This window comes from Perca flavescens, chromosome 24 (assembly GCF_004354835.1).
Source record: "Perca flavescens isolate YP-PL-M2 chromosome 24, PFLA_1.0, whole genome shotgun sequence".
NCBI classification, from domain to species: domain Eukaryota; kingdom Metazoa; phylum Chordata; class Actinopteri; order Perciformes; family Percidae; genus Perca; species Perca flavescens.
Window position 1 is genome coordinate 18146966 of NC_041354.1, and position 12604 is coordinate 18159569.

The 12604-nt window shown below is 42.3% G+C and overlaps 1 protein-coding gene and 1 long non-coding RNA gene across 12 annotated transcripts in view; both read right to left on the minus strand.

Moving 5' to 3' along the window:
- Window positions 1-3083, minus strand: part of aox6 (aldehyde oxidase 6) — a 27336-nt gene extending 24253 nt beyond the window's left edge. Inside the window, exons 1-5 of one of the 2 annotated variants that reach the window (XM_028571968.1) lie at window positions 2989-3083; window positions 1689-1746; window positions 1503-1599; window positions 1080-1188; window positions 411-537 (exon numbers count right to left, since the gene is read on the minus strand). In XM_028571968.1, coding sequence (XP_028427769.1) covers window positions 411-537; window positions 1080-1188; window positions 1503-1599; window positions 1689-1746; window positions 2989-3042 — 445 coding nt within the window. In that variant the 5' untranslated portion in view covers window positions 3043-3083. Of the gene's footprint in view, window positions 1-410; window positions 538-1079; window positions 1189-1502; window positions 1600-1688; window positions 1747-2988 lie in introns of those variants that run through there. The other variant, XM_028571969.1, reaches the window with a different exon arrangement.
- Window positions 3084-5794: 2711 nt separating this feature from the next.
- On the minus strand, window positions 5795-10154 carry LOC114551101 (uncharacterized). 10 transcript variants are annotated; one of them, XR_003691839.1, is made up of 7 exons: window positions 9589-10134; window positions 8732-8887; window positions 8421-8493; window positions 7198-7236; window positions 6588-6665; window positions 6377-6411; window positions 5795-5867 (listed from the first exon to the last, which is right to left on the minus strand). It is a non-coding gene; the product is annotated as an uncharacterized LOC114551101 (long non-coding RNA). The 10 variants fall into 10 exon arrangements; XR_003691841.1 differs by having other exon boundaries at window positions 6583-6665; XR_003691844.1 differs by having other exon boundaries at window positions 5802-5867; window positions 6619-6665.
- Window positions 10155-12604: the final 2450 nt, after the last annotated feature.

The following is a 12604-nucleotide window of genomic DNA, read 5'->3' on the forward strand; positions in this document are numbered from 1 at the left end:
GACCTCCCTGCCCTGGGACTATACAACCTGATGCAATGCATGTTCTTACACAAGGTTAATGTTTAACTGTCCCTGTTTAAATAAAATGACATTACATTGCACGAGGAGAGGCCAAATATTGTGTTACACTCACATTGAAACACATCTATCACAGCTTTGTTTTTTCTAGGGCTGTCAAAATGACCGCCATAATAACGATCTAACACAAATTCCATTTAACGCCAATCATTGTTTTGATTTCCTGTAGTCCATTACTTTAGGAGGAGATAACCACTATTAGCTGCCATCATATCAACATATAATATAGGAATGTATAGTATTTAAAAAAAATCACTACTAGAATTTGCCCACCCAGATGGTACCTGTATGTTAAGTGTTGGACTCGTTTGAATAAGAAGATGCGAACTGACCCTGCAGAGCGTGTGTGATGTCGTCCATGGCGGGCTGCGGCCGGTTCCTCAGCAGCGTGTAGATGGACATCACCATCCCCGGAGAGCAGAAGCCGCACTGGGAGCCGTGAGCCTTGGCGATGCGCTCCTACAGACACAGCACAAACACCTTTAACAAACTTACATTTCTTCTTTGGCTAGCTGCGTTTGGTTAGGCTTTTACACACAAAAACATCAAAAAAGTAACGCGCCCGGATAGCTCAGTTGGTAGAGCGTGCGCCAATATGGAGAGGTTTATTCCTCGTCGCAGCGGCCCAGGGTTCAAATCTTTGAAAAAGGCAACAAAAAAGCTGTGGAAAAAAGTGACAAAAACATTGAAAGGAAATGTCAAAAGCAGCAAAAATATCAAAAAAATACGTCAAAACCGTATACAAAAGAATAGAAAAAAAATCAGCACAAAACATTGAAAAAAACATTGAAAAAAGCAAGAAGAGCTCGGAGGGATGCAGAGTTGGAGAGACTAACTAATTAACTCAACGTCAGAGTCACATCTAGATTTAGTGAACGTGCCTTGTCGCTTTTTCGAGGTTTTTGACATTTGACAAAGTGACAAAAACCTCGAAAAAAAGCATCAAAAGCATTGAATAAAAGCAGCACAGATGTTGGAACCAGGCCCCCCCCAGCATCCACCTGCACCGGGTGGATCCTGGTCCTGGTGCTGCCGACGCCCTCCACCGTGGTGACGGCGGCTCCGTGCAGCTGGCAGAGCGGCAGCAGGCAGGCGTTGGCCGAGTAATGTCTGACGGGACGGTGAAGGGAAACGGACACTTAACATCCTGCAGAAACCATGGAAACATCACACAGGAAACCATGAAAGTGTCAAAGGTGTAGCGCTGTGGAGTAGGCTAAGGTCTGGCTACACCACAGATGCATTCTGGGATAGGAGACATAAACTGTCTGAGTTGTTTGCATTTCTTTAAACCAATCTTAAGTATCTCGGGCGGCGCTAAGCTCTGGATGCAGCAGCGAGAGACCCTAGAACACGTGTAAGAGCCATAGGGTAAGACCTAAGAGAAGTGAGACTGAGGCGCGGCCACTCATCAGAAAGGATACGTGATGGTTTTGGTGGCGGGTTGGTAGCGCGACACCATGACGGTGCACGCTCCGCAGCCTCCGCCGCCGCACCCATACTTGGTTCCAGTTAACCTCACTGATGTCAGAGTCAAGGACGTTACCAGGGAAACCTGCTCACATCTACACAATCATGAGACCACATCTGTGAGCTGATGTGAAGGATACAGTCCTCTCTGAGGAAGGATAGCAGCGTGGTTTCAGGCTCCGCATGGCTCACCGTCACCTGGACAACCACACGGACAAACATTTCAGGACTCGACTTTCACAAAGGTCAAATCTACATTAGATTAGATTAGTTCCTGGCTTGCTAGTGTTTTATTTAATCAGTTTACTCCATCAGCCATCAGAGAAAGCGTGACTACAAAATGATGCACAAGTGTGCTACAGATCACTTTACCTGAGAACTTTGGCACAGAAAAAGAAGAAAGAAGAAGAAAAGAAAGAAAACTACAGACTAACGCTAAAAACAAACGTTGAAAACACACTTAAAGAACAACTTTAGAGTTATTCTGTGGAGAATGACAGGAACTCTGGGAGCATTATTGCCACTGTATGAATTTTTACATTAAATGTTGTTGTTGCCGCTGACAGGCTTAGATTATTATTCTAAGTGTAACACAGCAACCGCTCTGTTGTTTTGCTAGCAGACGAAATAGACAGGAGGAATCCTTCTCTGTGTGTGTGTGTGTGTGTGTGTGTGTGTGTGTGTGTGTGCGTGCGTGCGAGTGAGTGCATGTGTCTGTGTGTATGCATCTGTCTGTGTGTGTGTGTGTGTGCGTGTGTGTGTGCGTGCATGCATGCATCTGTCTGTGTGGGTGTGTGTGTGTGTGTGCGTGCGTGCATGTGAGTGAGTGCATGTGTGTGTGTGAGTGCATGCGTGTGTGTCTGTGTGCATGCGTGCGTGGGCATGCGTGTGAGTGAGTGCATGTGCCTGCGTGTGTAGGAGTCTGTCTGTGTGTCTGTGTGTGTGAGTGCGTGCGTGCGTGCGTGCGTCTGTGTGTGTGTGCGTGCGTGTGAGTGAGTGCATGTGTCTGCGTGTGTCTGTGCTCTGTGTTCAAAAATGGATCAAGGCTCAAATGAGTTTTGCGGCTGCAGACATATTTTTATATTTTTGTTGTTGTTTTTTTTATAGGTAAGGTTGCTGACCCCTGTGTTAAACCCATCGGTCACAAAATCTAAAGGGTCACAGTTTTTGCTGCAACACCAGGGCCACGTTCAGCCCCGACTAACCGGAAACGGGGGTTATGACCTGGGACACAGCCAATAAAATCGATAATAAACGAGGGACACGCCCACCAACAAGAGAAAACACAACTCAAAGTTTGAGGTTGAACATTACTGACTGCAGACTTCTTTGTGACTAGTTTTCGTTTCGTTTAATTGACTAAAAACCTAACATCAAAGGGTTATGACTTAAATACATCCCACAAATAGAAATAAAAGTGAATGACTTTGATAAACGTACCTTTTTCCCGTTGATAAAGAAGCACAAAGTATCTCCCTCCTTCTCCGCGGACATCTTTCAAGTGCAAGAGATCAAGTTAGTCTGGATCTACCGGACTTCCGCCTGTCAAGACTTTCAAAATGGACAAGAAAGCCCTTAAATGAATCGGTTTACTTGAGAAAAAAAACGTTTAATAAAATAAATAAATAAATGTCAAAACCGTCAATAAAGGTCACAAAGCGTAAAACACATTTGAAAAAAAAAAATCATATTTGACTTTTTCTTTTTTTTTACACTTATTTTCGTCATTTTTATGTTCTTTGACGTTTGACATTTTGAGAAAAACAAGTCCAAACAAAAAACCCTTCAAAATAAAAAGATTTTAAATAAAAAAAGTCAAAAGCATCGAAATAAACGTAAACAAAGACCTTTAAATGGCAAAAAAACATTGAAAACGTCAACAACATATGACGATGACGTCATTATGATGATGCTGCTGCTGAACAGGAGGCGATATTACGAATCCCACTATGACCAGGCCAAGACAATAGCATTTATTGGCCAGGCGTCCATGCTTACGCAAGGTAACGTAACCACATTTGTTCAGGTCCTATCCCCTGACCAATCGGCTATCCTAACCTTAACCACTCGAGGTCAATGCCTAACACCAACCAATCGAGCTGCTTCGTAGGGCGGGTCTTGGCGTGGCCATAGTGGGATTCGTAATTTTGCGAACAGGAGACTGGGTTGTTATAGTTACTGTCCCTGGGCCATCGGCCAACCCTCATTGTTGAACCCTGTAAACAACATTTGCGTGGGGCCAAATCCAGCCCCTCGCAAATGTTGATCCGGCCTGCATATCGATCTAGGTTTACAATAACTTTTGGCCCGCCTAAACGGAAGGTTGGTGGTTCGATCCTTGGCCCTGCAGTCCATGTCGAAGTGTCCTTGGGCAAGACACTGAACCCGAATTTCTCCCGACGCTGCCCCATCAGTGTTTGAATGTGTATGAATGTTTATCTGATGAGCAGGTGGCACCTTGTACAGCAGCCTCGGCCCTCGGCCACAGCGTAATAATGGTGAACGGTTCCTGTACTTTGTTAAACTAGCCTACTTTGGATTGTAGTTAAGACTAGAAAAGCTCTGTATAAATACAGTCCACTTACATTTACCAAAAAGACAGGAAACTGTTTTTCAAACTGCAAGTATGCCACACTTTGAGACTCAGAAATCCCCCCCAACCAGATTAGTTTACATATTCAGGCTGTGAAACAGGTTGCTGGGAGTCGGCTGTGTGGTAGCCTGCTTTTATACAATGTAATCTTTGTTTTGCCTGATTTAAACTCTCTAAGGTACTTTTTGTTGACTTTGGTATTGACCTCCAGGCCTAACACCCTCCCTCCCAAGCCCCAGTTAGTGCCTCTAAGGATGGGTGTTGTCCTCCAGGGCCCCCAGCCCCAGTAAGTGGCTCCAATCCAGGGTTAACGTGCTCCAGGGTCCCTATTTCTCTCTCGTAAGCCCTGGTAAGTGATCCAAGCCTGGGTCAACATGTTCCCTCCCAAGCCCCAGGTTCCGAGGTTTTAGGTCCAGGCCAGAGTTACCCTTCTTTAGGGCTTTATGTTGACCAAACTGTAAGTGGTAAGACCATATGATACATGCAATAATACAGCCATGTATTTGACCTTTTCATTTAAATAAAATGTCAAAATAATCATGCCTGGTCCTTGATGTGATTCTCCTTTTCCAACTTGACTCTTACTGAAGTTAAGTTTGACCCCTGCTGTATTTACTTGGATCAAATACAACTCTTCAAAAGTAAAAACCGGCTTTTATTTTGAATGAAACATCAGTTAAGTTCCTGTCCAACTCTGATTTGATCCCACCCACTCTAACCTCATCTGACCTGTGTAACATATTAAACAAACATAACCTGGTTTAAGGTGCTATTGATTTAATCTCTGCAGCCTACATACTATAGAGGCTAAAAAAATTAAAATAAATAAAAATAAAATCAGTATCACAAATCATGTCAAAGGTTTATTCTAATGAGATGTTTCTCATGTTATGACAAGATAGCTGGCACCTACCTGTTAAAGTGGAATGTTAGTTTATAGACTACATAGCAGGGAAAGCAGTTCTGCTTAGAACCACTAGATGGCAGTAGAGTGCTGTGCAGAACAACCACGTGTGTGTGTGTGTGTTCTTTAAATGCTCACAGGGCATTATGAAAGGACAACACTTAACCACCTTTAAACCAAATTTTAATTTGTTAATGAAAGTTTCTTTCATCACCAATACAAGGAACTTTCTGTAAGACATAGAAGGCAGACCATATAAAATACTAAACAGGATTTTCAAGAGTAAACCTCCAGCAGGTTCTCCTGGCGTGCAGCTCTAGCTCCACTGTGCGGAGACTCAGCGCTACAGTAGTCTCCGTTAGTTCTAGTTTCTTCTCTCCTCTGGGACAGTAAACTGAAGATCTTTGAGTTGTGGACAAAAGACATTTGGGAAGTCATCTTGGGCTTTGGAAAACACTGATCTACATTTTAGAGACCAAACAACCAATTCATTTATCCAGACAATAATCCACAATGATAACAGTTAGTTGCAGCCTGAGTAAGTTTAAGTTTAGAATAGCAAAACCAATTAAGAGCTGTGTCCCAAATAATAGCCACACAATCTGCCAGAAGTTCTTTGATCAGTCAAAGTGAAGGACTCTCTGTGCAGGTTTCCTCCACCTCTCAGCTCTTTTCCTTCAGTTAACTCCACTACAACCAAACAAGTTCAGAAACAGGTTGACCTTTTCAATCAGAAGACAGTTCAAGAGTTTCACATTTTTATTAAAATAACCAGAAAATGGAAAAAACAAATCTCTCCAGACTCCACTCCAGCCAGGCGGTCTGATAAACCGAGAGAGAAAAGACTTGTTAAACATTTCATAGAAATACAACCAGAGACCGTTTAGAAGAGAGACGCACAGCTGTCTCATTTCAACATGTCTGCTGCATCATTACCACCATTTAGAGAGACTGATGTATCAGCTGATATATTTTTTAAATATAGTTCGTAGCAGGAGAAACATTGTTTTACCTGTGCACTGACCACAATTGGGTTTAAATACACAGCTGCTTGCTCATTGGTCAGAGATTTGGGGGGTTAGATTCTTAGGCCTAACACATTCTGTGAATCTTCCATACATGTAACAATTATTTTAATACAATAGTCAGAATTCATATGGATAAACCTGAGGGTGAGCTGAGCAACCAATAATGACAATAGACTAACACCTTTCATACAAGAAACCACCTATAGCTCAGTGCTTAATAACAAATGACATGCAGTCACATGACCAGACATACATAATGCAGAATAAGATGAGAAATAAAATGTAGTAATATTTTCAGCTTACCTTGGTAGGTGTAAGGAGCCAGCAGCTCATCCACTCTGGAAGACAGACACAGGAAGCTTTCAGTGGCACCAACACAACGGTGGCCATGCTCCACACTTTTTGGTTAAGGTTTGATTTTAAATGCAAACAGAAATTGTAGGCCAGCTATCCCAAGGGCCCAGAGTTTGTAAATCACTTAACGTATCTACAATAAAGAATACTTTTACTATACTTGCTGCACCCATTCAGCTTTTAGCTGGCACCTCTTTCTGCCACCGTCTGTTTACGGGTGGCACCATCCTCCCCCTCCCTGTGAGGAGGGAGTGAAACAAGAAATAAAAACAAACTCTCAAAATCAAACTGCTAACACCCTCTTACAATAATACAGCATTTCATGGTTAGGTTATCAAAACAATTAAAATGTAAATACAATTAGGAGGATACTACAAACACCAATAAAATAGCTTCACCGTTCGTCTCGTTTGCTTTGTTCCACGTAATGCATCAGATGAAACCCAAACCGTTTGAAACAGTTACTGTGGAGCCCTGTGGGTCTTACTTTATGTGGCACCTTCAGCGTTTGTAAAATCAGTTAACATAGCTACAATAAAGAATACTTAAAGTAATGTTGAACCATTTAACCTATATACACTTTAAATGCATGTTCCTTTAGCCACCTTAAATTATCTGTAACCACTATCCCTTAGCTTAATGTACCTACTTCCAGAGTAACTTCCTGTCTCATTTCAACATGTTTGCTGCCTCATTACCACTATTTAGAGAGACTGATGTATCAGCTGATTTTTTAAATATAGTTAGTAGCAGTAGAAACATGGAGTTACCTGTGCAGATGATAGTCAACGGGCCATCTCCACCTCAAACTGGAGCAACAAACAAGAACACTAACAGACATGAAATATATCCTACTTTGTGTGGTGTTAATATTTCATTAATTTAGACTGCCCAAAAATATAACTAAACCTCTTACAATAACTAGCAGACACTCTGAAAACCTATTCAAACTAAAATGAAATCAATAATTCATGTAGTCTTACACATCACCGTTTTAAAAAACTCACAGCACTTTAAAATATAATTAGAATATGATACAATATTGAACCCAAAAAACACTAAATGGGTTAGTAGACACGTAAAGAAACCAACAATTTTTAAAAAAGTATCTAAAGTAGACAATAAAAAGAGGAATTGAGGTGCCGGAGAGTAGCTCTGCCACACACAGCAGTAAAACCACGGGAACGGACCGACTCCATCTTTCCAAGGTGTACCTCATTAAGTGGGGCTTCCCTTCAGTAAACAAACACACACACACACACTTTTTATCTCCAATAGAAGAACTAATGTTTAAACTTTATACACCAAAACCTCATATCTCATTAACACTGGTATACTACTGCTGCTGGTCATTGCCACGGTAACATTAGTAGCTTTAGTCTCAGAATGAGAAGTCGTGATTGATAAGACCCAATCAGCCGCCGTCGTTTCGGCAGACATTACAGTTAAGTTTAGCCAACGGAAAGTGACGCCAAGAGTCCCGACCAAACGAGTCTACATATGATGCTAAACACAGAGGGCACCTTTCCAGGGATTTAAACACCCACCAAATGCCATCTAGTCAGTGAGTTGGACAACAAGTCTTTCTCAAACATTCAAGCCAACGTGTGCCGTCTTTTCTGGTTGAACTTTCTGGTTGTTTGACATTTTGTTAAAAAATGGCCAACATTTGCCTCAGCAAACTGGCACACACCACAGCACACACAATGAGTCAATTACTCATAGTGTGTTGCTTTTATTTGTGAAACCGTAAGTCAAGCACTCAGCAGGGAACTCACAGGGATTTTCTCCTTCCTGTTGTGGGTGGACCACCAGAGCATCAGCTCAGTACAGACCTGGAGACTCCATTAACACCCTATTTTAGGAATGCCCCAAGCAGATGCAACACTAAATAGAAAGCACTTCAGAGATTTGGTCGAAGGCTCCATGTCACTTTCTCCAGCAGGTTTAAAGGATTCCATCAATTGGGTCAAACAGACAAGTGGTTCTTAACCTTTTTGGGCAGTGCCAGTGGCTGCGTCTTGTGTCCCTCCCTTTGTCACACAGGCATGGAATTGTGAATTTATCTGTTGAGAAACATTTGATTGCAGTGGCTTCTTACGAAGACTCAAAATAGACGTTAATTATTTTGATAGCAACAACTTCAACATGTAGGAACAATCCCAACCCCACCCCTCAGTGATCTGGCACCATTAGTCTCCCCCACCTCCCTTCTCCCTCTACTCCTGTGCAACAACAACCGGAATGTGAAGCTGTAGGGTGTTAAATGCTGAAGAGAAGTGAAATGGAAAAGTATGAGCTTACCCTCTCCATCATCCTTATAATATATAGCATATCTCCGATGCTTTTTGGTGAAATGGGAGGCTGTAGCGGCTGTCTTTAGGCGGCCGTGTCAACAGTCACCAACTGCAGGGATATCAGCTGGTGTTGCGGCCTCCGGCAAACTTTTGCCCGGAGCCACTATGTCGGGAGTAAAGATAGTCTCGGACGGGTGGCAGCTGATTTGCAAACAACTTAAACGTTTATTATGTTCGGAGTTCTTTCTGTTACATATAATCGTCACGACCTCTGTCAAAAAACTGTGTCCCTTCTACTCCCGCCAGCTCATTCATCAGAATCATTTCACACACACTACCACCAGGTGATCAGCCCAAAATGGGTGGAGCCGAAACATCACATGCTTATCCCATTCACAAAACACCCTTCTTTTTTTTCTTCTTTAGAGTTTAACAGCAGTTGGCATCCAAGTCATTGCATTACTGCCTCCTATTGACAATTTCTCAATATCTATTTATTCAAACCAATACACTACAATTTCCTAAAAACACCAGTACCTTTCAAAAACGCAAATCACAAAACACCCGTGACAAGCAGCCTATCATAACAAACTATAATTAATCATTCCTACAAAATATGACATAACATAAAATAACATGAATGGCTCCAACAGCTGGTGACCTAAACTCTTAATGAAAGCCTGAAAACACCAAAATGACATTGGCTATATAACACAACTCAACGGTAACAACACTACAGCATCACAATGTAATAACAAGAAAACTACTGTATGTGTGTGAAGCACATGGGTGCATTTCTGGAGGGGGTGGGCAATGTGACATAGTGTTATCATTATGGTAAATGATGTGCTTTGACAACCATACCTACGAGCCAGTCCAACAGCAGCTTTGGAATGTTCCAGGTAGGTGCTGGTAGATCCAGGTTGGGGATAGGATCGGTGTTACAGCCTCCATTTTAAGAAACAAACCAAGGCTCAAAAGGGATTGGAGGATGCAACATATAAAAAAGGATGCCAGTCACAAGGTTAACAATTAACCAACAAGCTGCAAACATAGTCCCAAAAGTAGCAAACAAAGAGAAGCCAAAAAGGCACTGGAGACCCCGGCTAAAAAGGAACAAAAAAATGGGAAGACTCTGGACCAACCTCGCAGTGGACCGTCACTCCCCCAGTCTCCCCCAGTCTCCCCTTAATTACCTTAAAAAGTGTAAACTAATCCTAGAACAAACAAAAGAGATGAATAACTGAACTAGCAGTAACCTCCAGCCCAAACTAACACAAGAAACTAAAAGAACAAAAGTCCAGCACCTTGGATGGATGCATGGAGGTCAGGAAACACAAACCTGCTGGGGAGTGAAAAAGGTGGGGAGGAAACTCCTCACTAGTGTGCTGCTGGTGTGCTCTCCATGTGCCTCTGTCCCATCACTCTCTGCCTTCTTATCACCTCCCCCACTCTACCTGAGCACTGATTACACTCAGGTGTGCAACCCGCCGAGGGAGGAGGGCAGAACGAGGGACAGAGAGACAGAGGGAGAAAACATGACACACACACAAACACACACACACACACACACACACACACACACACACACACACACACACACACACACACACACACACACACACACACACACACACACACACACACCCACACCAGAGGCACATGTAACAATCTGCTCTTTCACTTTGCCAGTGTGATCTAACTGTTTTATCTTCTGATAAAAAATAATTCATATACTTTTGAAATGTGCTTTACTCAGAGAGTGAGTGGAGTTTTTGTATGTGTATGTGTGCCCACATATTCAAATTCACATTTCTGCACAGGTATTTTTATGTGTGTGTGCATGCATTGCCACACAACTTTTGCATTCACTCACAATATGCTTGCAGTCCCATGCATTACATTTTGTTTTGTGAGGTTAGCCATAAATATATTATCAATATATTCACCATGTCAAAATGATTAAGTTATGGACAATGTATTGGGGAAAACAAACAAGTAAATACCATCTACACTATATGCATAACCTTCAGTACTGACTTCTACAAAAAACACAAATACAGGGAATTTGTTACTATGTGTATATATTTCAATCCACTATTGAGGGAAAATATGAAAATGGCGATGTGCATTAAAATTGTTTGTTTGTGTTCCATGGTAGCCTAAGTAGTGAAGTTTGATAGCATTAGGCAAATTGTCTTTCATAGGAATAAAGGCGTAAGAGAGAGAGCTAACATTTGAGCTAACTTTGGCTATTAGCCTACATTAAATCATGGCTCATGCGTTTAGGCTACTTGTTTTTGTCTTGGCATATTAGCTGTAAACTCAGGGCGCTGTATTTTATTCAACCGTTTATCATCACCTCCACACCAGCCAAGTTTTCGACATTTTATGTAAAACAATCTACATCTTTTATCTAAAACAAAACATGATGTTTTTTGATGTTTCAAAGATGTACAATGATTCAAAGACATACATTATTCTAAATAAACATAGTTAAACATTGAGAAATATTCTCTCTCCATTAACCACATGCGCACACTTGTCAATGTCTGACTGTCCCGAGGCAGTGTCTGGGAGTCACAGGACAGTGTACAGGACAATCATGGAGTTACAGGACAGTGTACAGGACAGTGTACAACAGGACAGGACAGTTTTTGCTGCCACTGCTGCTGAAGTAAGGTGAGGAAGTATAAGAGCGCCAAATGTCCTGGTAAGGAGACAGGTTGGGGGGGGGTGGATGCTGAGCTTGACATTCCCAGGACAGTGGGGTTTCCTGTTTGAAAATAAAAGTATTTTTAAAAACTTTACTAACATCACGTTGTGCGTCACGTGGTAACCTTCAGCAAGTGAAGTCACGTCTGATTTGAACCCAAACCTCCATCTTTTGATCAACTTAACTCAGTAGTTTTGGTGTCTAACCTAACCACACTGGGACCGTTTCACGCTAGTGACGTGTTTAAAACCTCGTATCCCACAATGCAACATGGTCGTGTTTTCCCGGAAACTAAAAAGGAAAAATGGAGCGAGCTTTGGTTTCTAAACAGTGGAAAGGTAACATACAACATATATAATATACAACCTTTAATATTCTCCTGAATACTCGGTCTGTTTCAGGGACGTATTACAAGTATTTTAGTTTGGGTTTGTCGGCTCATCTCCTGACGCAGCTATACTTTGAGTGTAGTGTCTGGAATCTGGTTTGGTCGTTCCCTACGTAGTTCACTTTTGAATAAACACTATACAGGGAAGAGTGAGGGAGGGAATGAGCTTCTGTTTCTGAATCTGAGAGGTAAAAACTCTCAGCTGTAAAGGCTCATTAGGCCAAAGACACAGTGCTATAAAACCTGAGAGAGAGCACCACAGTGTCAGTGTGTGTTTGTAAATGCAACGCGGCTCGGAAAAAGGGCATCTCGTTAACACTGCAGGATGCTCCAGCAATTGCAAACGGGGGCCCCCCTGTGCCAGGCAACCTACAACTCACGGAGGATCTCTTCAGAGTTTCCGACACGTAATGTTTTCTCCTTTCCCTGGGCGAGGAAACCAGCAGTGCCCGGCCTGCTTATGAGAGATATGTTTGTGGTTACTTTAATAGACGAGTCCATAAAAATGTTGTTTTTGCAGCGACCGGTGAACTTTACAGCAGGGATTCCCTTGAAATCGCCCGATCCCCCCTGAAATTGTTTGCACGGAGGAGAAAACACTCTCCTGGAAAATGTTCCATGCGTGTGTGAGTTTAAAATCACAGATTCACCGGCCTAAAAGTTTCCACTGCAAAACTAGAAAAGCAAGCGGTGTGGGAAGGTTTCTCTTGTGCAACAACATCTGGCCTTTCTGTGAAATAAAACCACTGGAAAGACGCCATAAAGCTTATGAACTA